Source organism: Somniosus microcephalus, chromosome 5 (assembly GCF_052327205.1).
Source record: "Somniosus microcephalus isolate GS21.2 chromosome 5, FLI_Smic_1.0, whole genome shotgun sequence".
Lineage (NCBI taxonomy): Eukaryota > Metazoa > Chordata > Chondrichthyes > Squaliformes > Somniosidae > Somniosus > Somniosus microcephalus.
The window spans coordinates 128,507,394-128,523,803 of NC_140991.1; the positions used below are offsets into that span (position 1 = coordinate 128,507,394).

The following is a 16,410-nucleotide window of genomic DNA, read 5'->3' on the forward strand; positions in this document are numbered from 1 at the left end:
GCGGTAACCGTTAGCGCCCCGCTGCACCACCCACGATGACGTCATCGCCGTGCGCAGCACCCTAGCCGCAATCTTCGGTAGCGCCCCGATTTACCACCGGACGCCATGTCTGACAGGGTCAGGGGGACCTACCTGCAGCACTAATTAAAGGGGAGGTGCCAGGCGGCCGTTTTTGTTGTTGGCCGCCTGCCAGCACCTGCCCCCGTTGCCGTCCCTGGCCTCCTGACCAGCCCCCCGCGGAGTGCTGGCTGAGCTCCATGAGCCCGGCACTTCTCTTGAATGCCGGGCTCTTTTGCCGGCACTCTGATCCCTGGTGGCCCGGCTGGGCCCCGGGTCGCGTTACACAACGCCCCTCCCCTTTAAGAAGGGGAGGAAGGCCTGCAGTACCATGGCGCGACGTGGCAGCACGTAGCGCCGCGATATTCCTTCGCAGCACCCCAAGAGGGAGGCAGGGCACTTCCAACTGCACACAAATTCTGTATTTCTCATATCTATTATGCTTCTTTCCATCGTCTGATGTAAAGATCATTTCAGCTGTATAACCATCTCGTTTAAAAAAAAAAGTTGATTACAGATCATTGTTCTTTTGTATTTTTTCTTTGCCTCCCTCTCCATTTTGCTCTGATTCTATTTAAATGCTTGTTCATTTTCAGTTCTGATGAAGGGTTACATCCAAAACATTAACTTGATTCTTCTCTCCACAGATGCTCACTGACCTGTGTATATCCATCATTTGCAGTTTATGCTTTTTATTGCATCCATTGTCTTATGTACTCATGACAGGTGGCTGAGCTGGCAGATCCCACTATGTTTCCCCCTGCATACATGCTAAATCTGCAGCGTGCTGACTCAAAGGGCTGGGGATTGAGTTTTTTTCCACCCCACCCCCTCCATCCTCACCCCACAATCTCGCTTGTTTAATTGGACCAGTGGTCTTGTCAGTCCATGGTATCAGTGCGTTGCCCGACACTTGGTTCTCTAAGTGACTAAGCAACCAAACTGTCAAATTCAAATCAGTGGTCCAAGAAGGATGGATTGCACACTGTCCATATTTTCTCCTCCTATCACCTTTAGCATGCAACTTGAAGACAGACTTTCATGCATGGTATGCTCAGGATAGTAACAAAGAAACCAGAAACCACTGAATTAGAAGATTTGCTCCACAAAAGAAGAAAATTGACATGTATGACACCACAAACGCAACTGCTGTCATGAATCCTACGAAATGCAGATACTGCTGTGCCAGGATTGGGGAGCCTGCACTTTAAGAACATTTAGCCTGTTCACTTCAAATGAATGTCCATTCATGTATGGGGAGCCAGGCCATTACAAAGAACATACAGGTTTGTCCTCATCTATATCCGAAGTCTACACAACTTTTGAATTTCGGTTGTCTGAATTAAATATGTTTTTATTCACAGGAAGACACTGGCGTACTGTATGTGTAAACATCAGGAATCACAAATGGTTTTAAACGTTAACTAGAATAAAATACACAAATTCTCCCAGAAATTGAGAAAAACATTGTAGTTTCTATAAAGGTAAAAATAACTATAATGTAGCTATTTTGCAAGCTTACTTCTGTTAATGCAAAATAATGCACACAGACAGTGGAAGAAACAGAATTCAAACAGGTAAATGGAAAGAAGATTCTTTAAAAACTGGGCTGAAGCCTGTTAGGACGCAATACGAGAGATTATCCTGGGTCTGCGCACAGGTGCATTACATCACCTGGGCACAGCAAATATTAGAAGGAAAATTGGACAGGTTCCATTGCAGGCGACGTTCCAACCTGCTCCCCAATATCCCCCACCCCAGTGTGCCTGGGTGCAGACCCAGGAAAATGTTCCCAATAAGGCCACATATGTTCTGTCTACAGTAAACCTAAGGATGGACGTCCCTCTGATTTTCTCAGCTAAATAACGTACCTTTTGCATAATGTAATAGAGTTCCAGTTCAAAGCATAATACGTTAACGCTGTGCACAAAACATCTTAAAAAAATTGGGCACAGAAAAGGGAAACTTGCTGCAAGATCAGTTGTCTCCCCTTCACCCCCTTATCTAATTTCAGATAAGAAATTAGATTATCTCATGTCAGATAATACCCGTAACGTTACCAGCTTTATCGCACATCCTTTGTCTGAAAATTATCCTTCAAACTATTCTCAACTACCAGCATATATATCTGTCAGAAGTTAGCCAACAGAATAAGCTTAATTTATTTTATGTAATGTACATAGCTATCCTTTAAGTTCAAATTATAGCATTTATAGAAGAATGTTAACTGCAATTATAATGGCACTTACTGCATCAACACGAAAGTTGCAATAAACTCAGGAGTCAGATTACAATCTGTCTCCTGAGCGCATTAAAGCCAAGCCTTTCAGGAGACTGTCGCATACCATTTGGATTTTGTACTAGGTGGAGAGCAACTCCGGCCCGGTAGACAGTTACGTTTAAAAAGAGCTCAGATCATTGGATCTCATGGACACTTTACACGTCTAGTAAACAGTCTTTTGGATGTTATATGGAAATCATCTGCTCTTTGCTAATATTACAAAATAGTCACCCGTGGAACAAACGCGCAAAGCTCTCTTCTGGCAGACAGATTGCATGCTACAATGCAATACATTTCTGGTCTTGCCAGCTACATTTTGCACTCTACAGCTACTGTCTTAAACCAGCATTGCAGTACAACTACGGTCTTAGACACTTGCTATCGGCAAAGATATAATTGCCAACTTCTGAAAGGACTAAATTACTGCACAGCTTTGCCTTGGTGTTTGATTACTATTATATTGACAAGTGCTTTGCCAGCTCTATTATCATCACATATGTCCTTCATCATCTTTGTCAAAATGTATTTGCATTCACTTTTGGATTTTTTTTGTAACTTGCTTTGTTTGGCATTTTTGGATAATTGGTCTTTAACCCACAGATTTAAATTTGCAAAATAAAACTGCGAGTTGTCTTTACACTGTAGTTAAAATGTTTGGATTTCAATTATAATTCTTAATTCTTTTCACCTTCTCACAAAATTCTGTATTTTGCACTCACCAAATATCCCAAAATCTCCTTCTTTATGCTAGCTTCAGGTTCAGAATGATCATACTGCAAAATATAAAGAACTAAGATTACTATAGCTGTTAACACCAAGATTACAGGAAACTTTGTGCTATCCGGAGGTGAGCTATCCGGCAATCTGGAGCCACCGGCAAAAATCAGCAGCCGTTTTTTATTCTTTTTGTTTGTTTTTTTTGCTTTGTTTGAACAGTCAAGCTGTGCAAGGTCTGTAGCTATAGCAACAGCTTCAGCTACAGAGCTTTAGGGCCACACCCGAGTGTTTAGAAGCTGTTGCTAAGCAACAGTGTTTGTTGTCAAATACGGAGATAAGAATCTCTATCTCTCAACATTAACTCTGGAGATACGGCAGCAGCTCGGTCCTGTGGGTGCCGGATAGCACAAAGTTTCCTGTACTTACAAAACCATTTCTAAATTAGAACTTACACAGTAATGCTAAACAACAAATAGAGTAATAGAACACTCTCATTGATACTTGTGTTCTGTTTTGGGTGACCTTAAATGAACAGCTTGAATTCATCCACTATATGGAGGTTTCCCCACTGAGCAAACATACAGAAATTTAAATAAAGCTAAAGCTAATCTTGGTACAGTTATACCACTTGCTCTATTCTCAGTTCTCAATGTGCCACAGAAGAGTTTAATTATCTGAGAACGATCAGGTTTTATGGGTTGTCACCATCAGCAATTCTCCCCGCTTTGACTTGCTATCATATCAAAGACTGACTGTCACATCTAGGACATGACCATGTCAATTTCAGATTCTGAGTTATTTATTAGCTGAGAAACCAGCCTCTAGAGCTGGCTTTTCAGCCAACAAAACCCAAAATGGACGGTCGGAGTTAGAAGTAAGAAAAATGGTTACGTGAATTGTTTAAAAGAGAAAAAGATTAGAATAGTTAAATGGGAAAGTAAAAGGTAGTTTTTAAAAATAACAGGAGAATGGGATGAAAGTAACAGGATGAGCACAAGTGTTTACAAAAAAAATGGTTACAAGTTGCTCTGCCATGGCATTGCACAAGAGGAATAAGAACCAAATACAGTCTTCCAGTGAAGTGGAGTTAGAGGGTAAGGAATAATTGGATTAGGGTGTGCAGATGTAATTCAATGGGGTGAGTGGAACAGCAAATGGGTTGGTGAGGTTAGTTCCCAATGAGTACACTGGGCATGAAGGTCACAAGAGTGGAGGATGGGGAAGTTGGGGTTTCTGCTCTTAAGGAAGCAGCAAAGAGAATTCCAAGAGAAGTAGACAGTCGGCTTGTTCAAGGAGGGATTCAAGCCTGGGACTGTTGTAGGAGAGAAGGTAGGCTGAGGCACAGTAATGGGTTGTAGTAGGGATTACGGGGAGCGTAATACTGGAAATGGAAAAAGTAAAGATATAAAAAGATGACATGGTCTGAGGGGATGAGGAGAGAGGTTAGCAGATCTCTATCTGGACCAATGTTCCCTTTAAGCTGTGCGGCCGTGCAGCGCTCAGGGATCCTGCGCAGCCGGATTTTCAATGCAAAAACCATACAAGCACGGTACTTTAAAGGGGCCTCATGGCCCCAAGAAAAATTACAGGGAACATTAACTTGGACATACCGGACATCTCATCCGTTTGAGAACCAATGTCCTAGCCACATCAGTGGAGCAAAACCTCAACTATTGCTGCATATTACTGCAGGTTATCCTTCTAAACAAAACACGTCACCAAACTGCCAGGAGTATTAAAGCACAAAGGAGAATTGACAGATCACAGTAAATACAAACCCAAATGTTAAAAGATGGCCACTGGGATGAATACACATCAGTTTCAGCGTCTTACAAATAAATAATGCTTTATGAGAGTGTATTTTATTAAAACACAAGAGTTGATTCTGTGGAACGTATGAAAGGCTTCAATTTTTTTTAAAATAGTAATTTTGCTTGAATTTTTGACTTACCTTTACTGGTGCCCGATAACTGGCATCAGATCCTTTGCGGTCATCATCTTGACAGCTCCTATGAGCAAAACAAAATCATTTTCAAGTCCTCAATATGGCACTGGAATGTTGGTTGAGTCATGGACACAACTTCTAAGAAATCGACCAGATAGCTATCTTCATATTTTGCCTTTCCCCCCCACATACCTAATTGAGTGATTAGAAAAATACTGCACTCTGACTCAATTGAGACACGATCACTGTCCGAGAGATAGGAGAACAAGACTTTCATCAAGAGAACGAAAAGTTCCTCACTACAGGCAAACAATCTACCTTTATTTATTTATCTCTGCCTGATAAAATAGCAGCAACCACTCACGTTAGGAGACGCAGCTGTCTGATTTCAAGTGCCTGGCATCGGAGGAGTCTAATAGGCAAGACTGCTCTGCCACATTTCAGATTTCTCCCGGAAGCAAGTGCAGTTTCACAGATCAAGGTGGACTGTTGTGAAGCTAGCTCTTAAAATAGCCACTCCAGTACAATGGGAAAACTGCAAAATTCTACTTTCCAAGTGCAAATGTGAACACATTCCATGTGCATCATTTGGATACATTATGTTGTATCTGCAAAGGCAACCACCAGCTTTCTGGTTAAAGTAAAAGGAATAAAATGCACCCCTTTTCCGGCTTCTCCGCACTTTTTCTATTGCCCTCGCGGTGGAATAAATAGAATGCCCTTTTCAGTAACATTCCCCTTTGGTAAGCCTCACATCATGACCACTTATGTAATGTACTTGAATCTTTCAAATCCGGTAAATTTACTCAACCCAAGTAACTTTGACAATGCACTCCCACTGGTCAATACAAGCTTCCCCCTATTGGGCCTGGCGTAGGTGAACCCCTGGCAGGAATATTGTACCAGTGGAAGAAATGGGGAAGTGGCAGTGCTGCCAGCTTGGAACTTGAAGGCAGTGGAGCATTTTGACCGTTCCATGGTCAAACACCCGTGAAGGAACCATGTTCAGGCTTAAAACTCTGGCAACACTCATTATTATGGTTGCTTGCCTTGAATTTTAATCCTGAAATGGCCTTCATGGTGTTCGACTTGAACGCAAGAGTTTCCCTTACTCTTGGTTTCAAGAAATTTCTTCCCGGAGAGTCCATGGCCTTGGATATTGGTCACAGCAGTATCCTTGTAGGGCCCCAACAATATTTTACAACTGATACCCAAATATGGGCATGTAGCATCTTTTCAAGGCATATTGTGCACCTGATGCCATTCAGTTCCTTAGAATCCCTAGTAGGTTCTTCATCTCTTGCTGAGGTGCCATCCTGATTCTGATCTGGTTTTGGCTAGATATGATAAATTCATATGACTGGTATGATATTTATCCTTCGGAACCAAATTTCAGGCTCCACCAAAAGAAATTAAGGAGCCATAATTGGGCTAACTATAGAACACCAACAACCATGGCTAGTTGACAAGTCTACTGCTTATCCTTTCTCTCCTGACCCAAACTTGTGCCATGTCTATGCCTGAATACTGCTACCACTTTCTCTTGTTCTCTCAATGAGTTTAGAGAATATTATTAAGAGGAGGCTTCACAAGTGACAGTGCTTTAACATCACTGCAGACAAAAAAGTCATTTTGCACACCATACATTACCTAGACTTATCTCTTTTCTTGTCGTCATCTTTGGAGTCCCATTTGCTTTCCCGTCTCCAATCTTTAACATGGTCAGAATGTTTAATTTTTTCTTTCTCTCTTTCCTTTTCTTTCTCTCTTCTCTTTTCTTTCTCTCTTCTCTTTTCTTTCTCTCTTCTCTTTTCTTTCTCTCTTTCCTTTTCTTTATCTTGCTTAATAGATTTTGTCCGCTTAATAGATCGTTCCCATTCATCTCGCCAGTCTTCTCCAGAATGTCTAATGTCTTTAAAAACATTTTAAAAAAGTGACACATATAACAAAGTACATGACCTTGTACAGAATACTTGTAATATCAATTTTATAGTCGAAAAATTATCTATTGCTTTTTCACTTCTATTGGATTTAGTGCAAAATCCAGATGATACATAGCAAATACTAAGAATGAAAACAAAAATATAATTCTCCAACCAACCAAATGCTAGGAGATACACTAAACAGCTTCCCTTCCGGGTTTCCCTCCAAGTGGTAAATCATGGTAGTACAAAGCTGTGTGCCACCACGTCATGGTCTGTGTGCTAGAACACCATACATGTACACCACCAAGCCAGCTTTATTTTTACTTGATTTTGATTAAAACCTAGACAATAGGACGATACAGATTTTTAAATGAATCTATTTGGTAATAATAGTTAGAATACTTAAAATGTGCTCTACCTTTAGAGGTTTCTCTTTTCCTAGTCTGGTCACGTTTACTTGAGGACTCGTGTCGAGGATATTTGGGATCTGACCAAGAACCAGCTGAAATAGAATTAATTGTTGCAAAAAGTTCTTAGCATCTTGTATGCTAAAATGAAGTAGAGTGCTCGTACTGGTAATACATCCAACCTTGGCTGAGGGACCATTTCCTCCAGTTAAAACACTAGGAAGAACAAAGTTGTCATCTTTGGCCCTAATCACAAACCCATCCTCTACCTGCCATAAATATCAGTTCATCCTAAAATCTGCTGCTCATATCCTATCCCATATCAAACGCTACTTACCCATCACCCGTGTACTCACTAACCTATATTGGCTCCGGGTCTTTCAAGGCCACAAATGTAATATTCTCACCCTTATTTTTAAACCCACAAGGTTTGCTTCACCTTTCCATCTCCCCCTCTTCCTTTAAAACCCTCTTTAAAACCCACCTCTAACTAAACTTTTGGTCATCCCTCTTTCTTTGGCTTAGTTTTCCCTTATGCCTCAAGGTGTATTCCACATTAAAGACACTCTATAAATGCACCCTGTTGTTGTAAACCTGGCGATTGCTATGGCAGATAAGGGATATAAAGCATGGCACCCTGCCTGATCAGGCTTCCTGATGACAGCATTAACTTGGGCAATTCTCTCCTCTGTAAATGAAGTTACCTACAGGAAAGTTCTACTATTTGTATCTCCTTTAATTTGTCTCTCCCTTGAAGATTCCATGCCTTTTTCTTCCCCGTATTTCTTCATATTCTTACTATTGTACTTGTTTGGTTATTTTCCTGCTGCCTTGTAGATAGTTTGTTCCTTTCTTATTGCAAGTGGGAGAGGGAGCAGGCCACTGTACAAGCTAAAGGAGCAGGTTGTGCAAATGAGGCAAAACGACCAAGACAGACGTAACCACAAGCAATATTGTACCTCAGCAATCTTCAACTACATTCTAAAGCTTATCCTGCTAAACTAGAGATCCAGAAACACCGAGGTCAGGGTCAGGAAGTGGTGAGCAGATGTTTTTTGTAAATATAAACAGGCTCAAAATGCACCAGACCAATGAAGTGCAGATCACTAGGTAGCCCTGATGCAGCAGAAAGTAGCCATGTTGCATTGTGGTGGTGCTCTCTGACCTCTGATAGCTGTTTTTTTTTAAAAAAAGCACAAGTCCCCAAAGAACAGGTAGCTACCATCATTGGTTATCTTTAGAGTTACTACCTCCTTTAAGGACTTGCATTAAATGTTCAGTTCAAAATAATGCACATTGTTAAGCATTTCACGTGATTTTTATTCCACATGCACAGTTGTATGTGGTTCAACACAAGATTCTGCCTCATGAGTAGAGTATAAATCAAAACATTTAACATTTAATTCTATAAGTAGATTTATCTCTGACCAGCCATTAGGGCAATCAGGCAAATGACCTACTGCCAACCCGGAGTCTGTATTGGTTTGCAACAGTTTCTAACAAATGTGAAAACACAGCTAGGTCGATTCCTCAGATTTCCATCACTCCAGAGAAGATAGGGGACTCACTGCACAACAAACTGCAGAAGCAAGCTCCCCTGTGTGGCACAGTTAATTGAATTTTGATTTTGAGACAGGGAATATTAAAATGTTGTACACAAACATACCTCTCGAGGCACTTGCTCTGCTAGAAGGTTTTGAATCTGTGCTACCCCAAGACCTTTTTGTTCTAGTATCTGGAGGGTGAGGTGTTTTTATGTTAGTGCTCTGGTCTTGGTCGATACTGCTGTATTCCATTACTGGTAGCTGACTTCCTAAAATAAAAAAAACATTTTTTAAATAATTAAAACCTAGTGTCTCAAAAAAATACATACCAAATAAAATCAGAGTGTTTCAAATAGCATCATTTAGCAGACCAAATGGAGAAGACAGCTCTGGTCTGCCAAATTCTCCAAGGGCAAGAGGATAACCAGGGAAAGGGTAGGGCCCATTAGGGACCAAAGTGGCAATCTGTGTGTAGAGCCAGATGATGTAGGCGGGGTTTTAAATGAATTTTTTGCATCTGTGTTCACTATGGAGAAGGACGATGCAGACATAGAAATCGGGCAAGGGGACTGTGACATACTTGAACATATTAGCATCGAGAGGGAGGAGGTGCTAGCGGTTTTAGCAGGCCAAAAAGTGGATAAATCCCCAGGCCCGGACGAGATGTATCCCAGGCTGCTGTGGGAGGCAAAGGAGGAGATTGCAGGGGCTCTGACACAAATTTTCAGAACCTCTCTGGCCACAGGGGATGTACCAGAGGACTGGAGAACAGCTAACGTAGTACCATTATTCAAGAAGGGTAGCAGGGATAAACCAGGGAATTACAGGCCAGTGAGCCTAACATCTGTGGTAGGGAAATTATTGGAAAAAATTCTGAGGGACCAAATTAGTCTCCACTTGGAGAGGCAAGGATTAATCGGGGATAGTCAGCATGGCTTTGTCAAGGGTAAATCATGTCTGACAAATCTGATTGAATTTTTCGAGGGGGTGACTAGGGGGGTGGATGAGGGAAATGCTGTGGGTGTGGTTTACATGGACTTCAGTAAAGCTTTTGACAAAGTCCCGCATAGGAGACTGGTCAAGAAGGTAAGAGCCCATGGGATCCAGGGTGCCTTGGCGCTTTGGATCCTAAACTGGCTGAGTGGCAGGAGGCAGAGGGTGATGGTCGAAGGTTGCTTTTGTGACTGGAAGCCTGTGTCCAGTGGGGTACCTCAGGGATCGGTGCTGGGTCCCTTGTTGTCTGTGATCTACATAAATGACTTGGATGAGAATGTAAAAGGTATGATCAGTAAGTTCGCAGATGACACGAAAATTGGTGGGGTGGTAAATTGCCAGGAGGAAAGCCTCAGGCTACAGGACGATATAAACGGGTTGGTCAGATGGGCGGAAAAGTGGCAAATGGAATTTAACCCTGAAAAGTGCGAGGTGATGCATTTTGGACGGACAAATAAGGTAAGGGAATACACAATGAGTGGTAGGACCCTAGGAAGTACAGAGGGTCAGAGGGACCTTGGTGTACATGTACATAGATCCCTGAAGGCAGCGGAACAGGTAGATAAGGTGGTTAAAAAGGCATATGGGATACTTGCCTTCATTAGCCGAGGCATGGAATATAAGAGCAGGGAGGTTATGATGGAGCTGTACAAAACGCTGGTGAGGCCACAGCTGGAGTACTGTGTGCAGTTCTGGTCGCCTCACTATAGGAAGGATGTGATTGCTTTGGAGAGGGTGCAGAGAAGATTCACCAGGATGTTACCTGGGATGGAGCACCTCAGCTATGAAGAGAGGCTGGACAGGCTGGGGTTGTTTTCCTTGGAGCAAAGGCGGCTGAGGGGGGACCTGATTGAGGTGTACAAAATGATGAGGGGCATAGATAGGGTAGATAAAGAGGAACTTTTCCCCTTAGTAGGGGGGTCAATAACAAGGGGGCATAGATTCAGGGTAAGGGGCAGGAGATTTAGAGGGGATCTGAGGAGGAACTTTTTCACCCAGAGGGTGGTTGGAATGTGGAACTCAATGCCTGAAAGGGTGGTAGAGGCAGGAACCCTCACAACATTCAAGAAGCATTTGGATGAGCACTTGAAATGTCATTGCATACAAGGCTATGGACCAAATGCTGGAAAATGGGATTAGACTGGACAGGGATGGATGGGCGGTGCGGACACGATGGGCCGAAGGGCCTCTTTCTGTGCTGTAAAACTCTATGACTCTATGACATTTGTTCATGGAAGACTTTCACTTGAGAATCATACCAGTTTACCAGCACATCATAAACTGCTTGAAGAGCTCCTCCATACAACTGGGCAGCTTCCCTTGCTTCTACACAGTGAGGAACTAGGGCTGGCTCATGCCACAGCGCAGATGCAGAAATAATTAATGTACAAATTAGACAGCCATCATATTTACTGTCTGTATTGCTGCCAGTTCCTCCTCCCAGATGATCATTAGCCACTATGCACTCAGAAGGTAAAACATTCATACAGGCATGAAAGTTGCATCAAGCTCAATTATTCCACAAGTTCGTAATATGTGGTAAATGGTAAATCATTTGGTACATGTACTACTGAGATGAGTTGTGAGAATTAAAATAGCTTTATGATAAAGGAACATACAGACACCGTCATGTTATTTTATATGCCTCTTACTGTCTAAACTAAAAGTAGTGAATGCTGGTGATTTACCATCTTCAGATCTTCCCGTAGAAGCTATCCTCTCACTAAGTGCAGGTCCATCAAAATCTCGGACTACCTGGAATTTAAAGAAATTTCACTTTGAAGAAAAAATATTAGCCAAATTTGTTCTATTAAAATATCAATTTTAGTGTATTTAAAGAGTGACATTCAATTAGCTTTTCTTCTGCCTTTCTGTAAAGTATAATATTTCTGTAGAGAACGGCACTTCTAACAACAATTCAATGTACAGAATAACCACTCAATGAGAGGTTCCCTATTTCATTATACCTTCAAGAATTAAAGCGCAAATTATCTTTGCATCCTTCACCATAGGAGTTAAGCTTGGTTTGTCTGGTTCTGGAGGAACCATATATTCAGCCTGCAGATAAAACATCATGACTTTTTGGATTGGCAGTGCTGCACATGGTCTCTACTCCCACGTGCAGTAAGGTATCAGGACCTGTGCCATTGTGCTAGCTTGTTTTCAAACAAAACTAAATTAAAACCAAGTGCCAAAACCTGTAAGCCATTACCTTGAGGAAACAGTGGGGTAGAACTGTAGTGTGGAGGATGCATATAATTTGACGAATGAAAACAACCCCATGATGGGAATTGGGGGGGGGGGGGGCGCGCGCAGTCTGTCATATTTCAAATCCTAAAAAGACATTTTAATATAGTTCTTTATGGGATTTAGGTTGCTTTAAATTGATTACAGAAGCAGCTAACCTAGATACATATCTCCAATGTAGACAAATACCCACACACATCTAAGCCGTGACCCAGAATGCACCAACCCTGCTTCACAGCTAATCGAAAAGTGTCTTTTTTTAACCCTACGAGACAAGTCATAGAAACACAGAAAAATAGGAGGAGGCGGCCATTCGAGCCTGCTCCGCCATTCAACATGATCATGGCCGATCCTCTATCTCAATACAGGAAACTGTGATATCCGGCACAACGGGACCGAGCTGTTGCCGTCCCATCAAAACTGCCGGACAAACCAGCGCTAATGTTAAAACATACGGAGCTTTTGAGCTCTGTATCTGGCAACAAACCCTGTTCTTCTAAACAGTCGGCCGTAGCTTGCAAGCGTCTCTGTAGCTAAGCAACAGCTTCAGCTAGACCTTGCAGAGCCTGACTGGTGAAAAAAAAGCAACGAAAAGAAAAAAAACTTACTGAACCGACTCCTGAATTTTGCCGGTGGATCAAGCATTCCGGACAGTTAACCTCCGGATAAACCAAAGTTTCCTGTACCATATTCCCGCTCTCCCCATAACCCTTGATGCCTTTTGTGTTTAGAAATCTATTTCCTTCTTAAATGTATTCAGTGACTTGGCCTCCACAGCCTTCTGTGGCAGAGAATTCCACAGGTTCACCATCCTCTGAGTGAAGACATTTCTCCTCATCTCAGTCCTAAATGTCCTACCCCGTATCCTGAGACTGTGACCCCTCGTTCTAGAACCCCCAGCCAGGGGAAACATCCTCCCTGCATCCAGTCTGTCTAGCCCTGTCAGAATTTTATACGTTTCAATGAGATCCCCTCATTCTTCTAAACTCTAGTGAATACAGGCCTAGTCGACCCAATCGCTCCTCATAAGACAGTCCTGCCATCCCAGGAATCAGTCTGGTGAACCTTCGCTGCACTCCCTCTATGGCAAGTATATCCTTTCTTAGGTAAGGAGACCAAAACTGCACACAGTACTCCAGCTGTGGTCTCACCAAGGCTCTATACAACTGTAGTAAAGCCTTTGCAAAAATAGGTGGTTCATTTGGGAACCTATGCTACCCAAATGTTAAGATTTGTTGGTCATGCCAGATTTTATACAGCCTAAAACATAGACCATAATTCCAATTAATCTCAATTTTAATGTTGAGCCTTCGACACACTCTGTGCTTCTGACTGGGGATATAGGTGCTTTTGAAAACCTTATTTTTCATAGCTTTGATCAAATATCTACAATACCTATCCATCAACCACCCCTTGATCGTCTGAGAGTCAAAAGGTAGCAGGGATTATATACACAAAAGGAATCTGTTCTTTAGTTCTTCTTGTTCCACCAATGTAGAAATGACCACATGAAGGATCCTGGAGATAGTCTCAGCCTCAAGTGCATGTTTGCGTTATAGATACTGGTTCAATGTAGTTGGGAGGGGTTAGTCATGTTCTTTTTTTGTGAACCAACGAAGGACAAGTAAAGTGCTGTAATCTAGAAAAGCTGCTGCGTTAGTTTCTTTTATACTGTTTAATTTTAATACACATGATTCACAGCTTATACCCTAAACCACACAATGACATTCTTCCATTATCTGAAGACAGTAACAAGGATGTTCATTCAACCCTGGGCAATGTTACATTAGTGAATATTATGCACACAAGGTCACACTTCAGTTTGTAAGGAGAATGAATCGCTTATAGGAATGGTCTTTGGCACTGAGCAGGAAAACTATCTGGTGCAGCTCAAAAAGCACAACAGACTCTACAAGGTAGGTTATCGGTCCTCTTCATTCAGCATCAACATACCACATGTTTGGTAAACACTGGGATTACTTCACATGGCAGCTTTGCAAATATAATGAATCGTAACTTGATTGAGACATATGAAGGAAACAGTTCCAGAACTTTTAAACTGATCTCTGAACTTAATTCCTTAAGATGGTGGTATTGCAAGATGCACCCCACCATTCATTTAGCTACATGTTGCTTGATCACTACTTTTGCTCACATTTTTGAGCCATAGGAAGCCAACAACTGCTGAGAGATCAAAAGATGGTTTTACAGGAGACATGGTAGCCGAGAGGCATATATGGCTCCACATAATGAAATAACACTTCACTCGCTGCAGCAGGTAAAACAAAGGGCAGATAATTCATCAGCTTAAGTGAAACAACTTTCAACTGAAACTGAAGGTATGTCCCAAGGATCATCTGGTCAGAATCACAGAAATTTCAGCTCAAGAGGCGGCACTCGTCCCAGTGAGGTGGCACCGGATGAAACACCAAACTAAACTTAAGAGCACATATGTCACACAACCAAGGAGAACTGACATGTCTGTATGCACTGAAGTTAGCAGATAATGTCCTTACAAAGGTTTGTCAGCATGATAAATCAGGTGCTATAAATGGGAGATTTGAATTGCCTGGAAAATATAAGGTATTGGCTCATATTTTCCGATCACAGGCCTCCCGCGGGCAGAGGCCCGCAATCCGGAAAAATCTGCGTCCTTACCCGAGGACTCCCGGGACGCACGCGCTTCCGCTCCTGGGCCGCGCCAAACTCCAAATGCGCAGGCAGTTTGCAGCGTCCCGTGGGATCACATGGGCCATGGGGAGCCAATCAAAGAAGGGAATCTCCCTTCATATATTTGACAGGTCTTCTTGTTAAGTGTATGAATGGAGATCACCCCAAAAACATAGTAAAACTTTAAATAAAATATAAAAAAGTCATTTTTAAAATGACAATAAATGAAGTATTTTAAACAAAAATTTAATTTTTTGAAAAAAATAATTAAAGTTTTTTACAGGGCTAAAAATAAACACCTTTTTATAAAGTATTTTTAAATGATAAATCAGTGAATTTTTTTTTTTAATTTTTAAAAAACTTTTTTTCAGTTCTTATCCTGGTAAAAGCAGGCATAAGAATTGTAAGGGTTTTCTGTGGGCGGAGGGTCTCCAAAAAGCGGAACTATCCGCCCGCAGAGGCCCTTCTCCAGGGCAGCCAGAAGATCTGTCAAGACCATTCTTGCCCGATCGGAAACGCCAGTTTTCAGCGCATGCCTGAAACCGGCATTTCCGATGTCCCTACGAGTGGGTACACAGCGCGTACCCACCAGTAGGGATCAGAATATCTAGGCCAATGTAACAGATGGCAATGTTGCATAGGACATGGAGAAAATGTAGACAATGACCGCATTTACAAGTTAAGAGGTGTCCTGTACAAGAGCTTGCAGCCAGCATCGAGTTCTGCTCTGCAAACTCTTCAGACTCCTGGAGTTGCTCTTCATGGTTCCATCTTGCTCTTGTTAGTGGTCTCGTGATGTGCTTGGAGGCTTTCCCCCTCCAGGGCTTCCATGATAATGCCTTTGTATGCAGCACACAACAATCTTAAAACCTTGGTGAGGATGATTTGCAGGATACGCCAGATCCATTCAGGCACCTAAAGCACTGCTTCAACATGCCAATGGTATACTCAATGACGACTCTGGCAGATGCCAGTGCCTCATTTTAACTATTTTTGACTGCTGCCCTGGGATACCACAAAGCTGTTATCAGCCATAGCTCCAAGCACCCAGGAGCAACCCCAAAACCCGTCTTTCTGGGTCAAATAGTGGTGGGGGGGGACAGTGGATTGCTTTAAAATGAAGTATAGAATCATAGAATGGTACAGCACAGAAGGCGGTCATTCGGCCCATCAAGTCTGCACCGGCTCTTTCGAAGAGCAATCCAGTTAGTCCCACTCCCCTGCTCTTTCCCCATATCTCTGCAATTTTTTTCTCCTTCAAGTATTTATCCAATTCCCTTTTGAAGGCTACTATTGAATCTGTATCGACCACCCTATCAGGCAGTGCATTCCAAATCTTAACCACTCACTGCGTAAAAAAGTTTTTCCTCACGTCACCTCTGGTTCTTTTGCCAATCACCTTAAATCTTGTTATCAACCCTTCAGCCATTGGAAACAGTCATCATGACAGTTGGCAATTAAGCAGTGACTTGCAAATTAGATGATAATGATCATAAGCAAACTGAACAGAGAGTGGAATCAGTTCCTCCTTATGTAGGTTATGGCATTGTGCAAGACAGCACATAATGTCATAAGGAGTACAGTCTATAACCCCCGGAACCTCAGGAATCCTGGCAATCTATAA

At 42.2% G+C, this 16,410-nt stretch overlaps 1 protein-coding gene across 6 annotated transcripts in view; it reads right to left on the reverse strand.

Moving 5' to 3' along the window:
- The window catches only part of LOC147117315 (uncharacterized), a 109,158-nt gene that overhangs the window by 33,262 nt on the left and 59,486 nt on the right, over positions 1–16,410 (reverse strand). For 5 of the 6 annotated variants that reach the window (XM_085988225.1, XM_085988228.1, XM_085988227.1 and 2 more), the window contains 6 exons: positions 11,558–11,624; positions 8,999–9,145; positions 7,344–7,427; positions 6,651–6,912; positions 5,007–5,064; positions 3,058–3,111 (listed from right to left, as the gene is read on the reverse strand). In XM_085988225.1, the coding sequence (XP_085844351.1) occupies positions 3,058–3,111; positions 5,007–5,064; positions 6,651–6,912; positions 7,344–7,427; positions 8,999–9,145; positions 11,558–11,624 (672 nt within the window). Of the gene's footprint in view, positions 1–3,057; positions 3,129–5,006; positions 5,065–6,650; positions 6,913–7,343; positions 7,428–8,998; positions 9,146–11,557; positions 11,625–16,410 lie in introns of all 6 variants that reach the window. The other variant, XM_085988229.1, reaches the window with a different exon arrangement.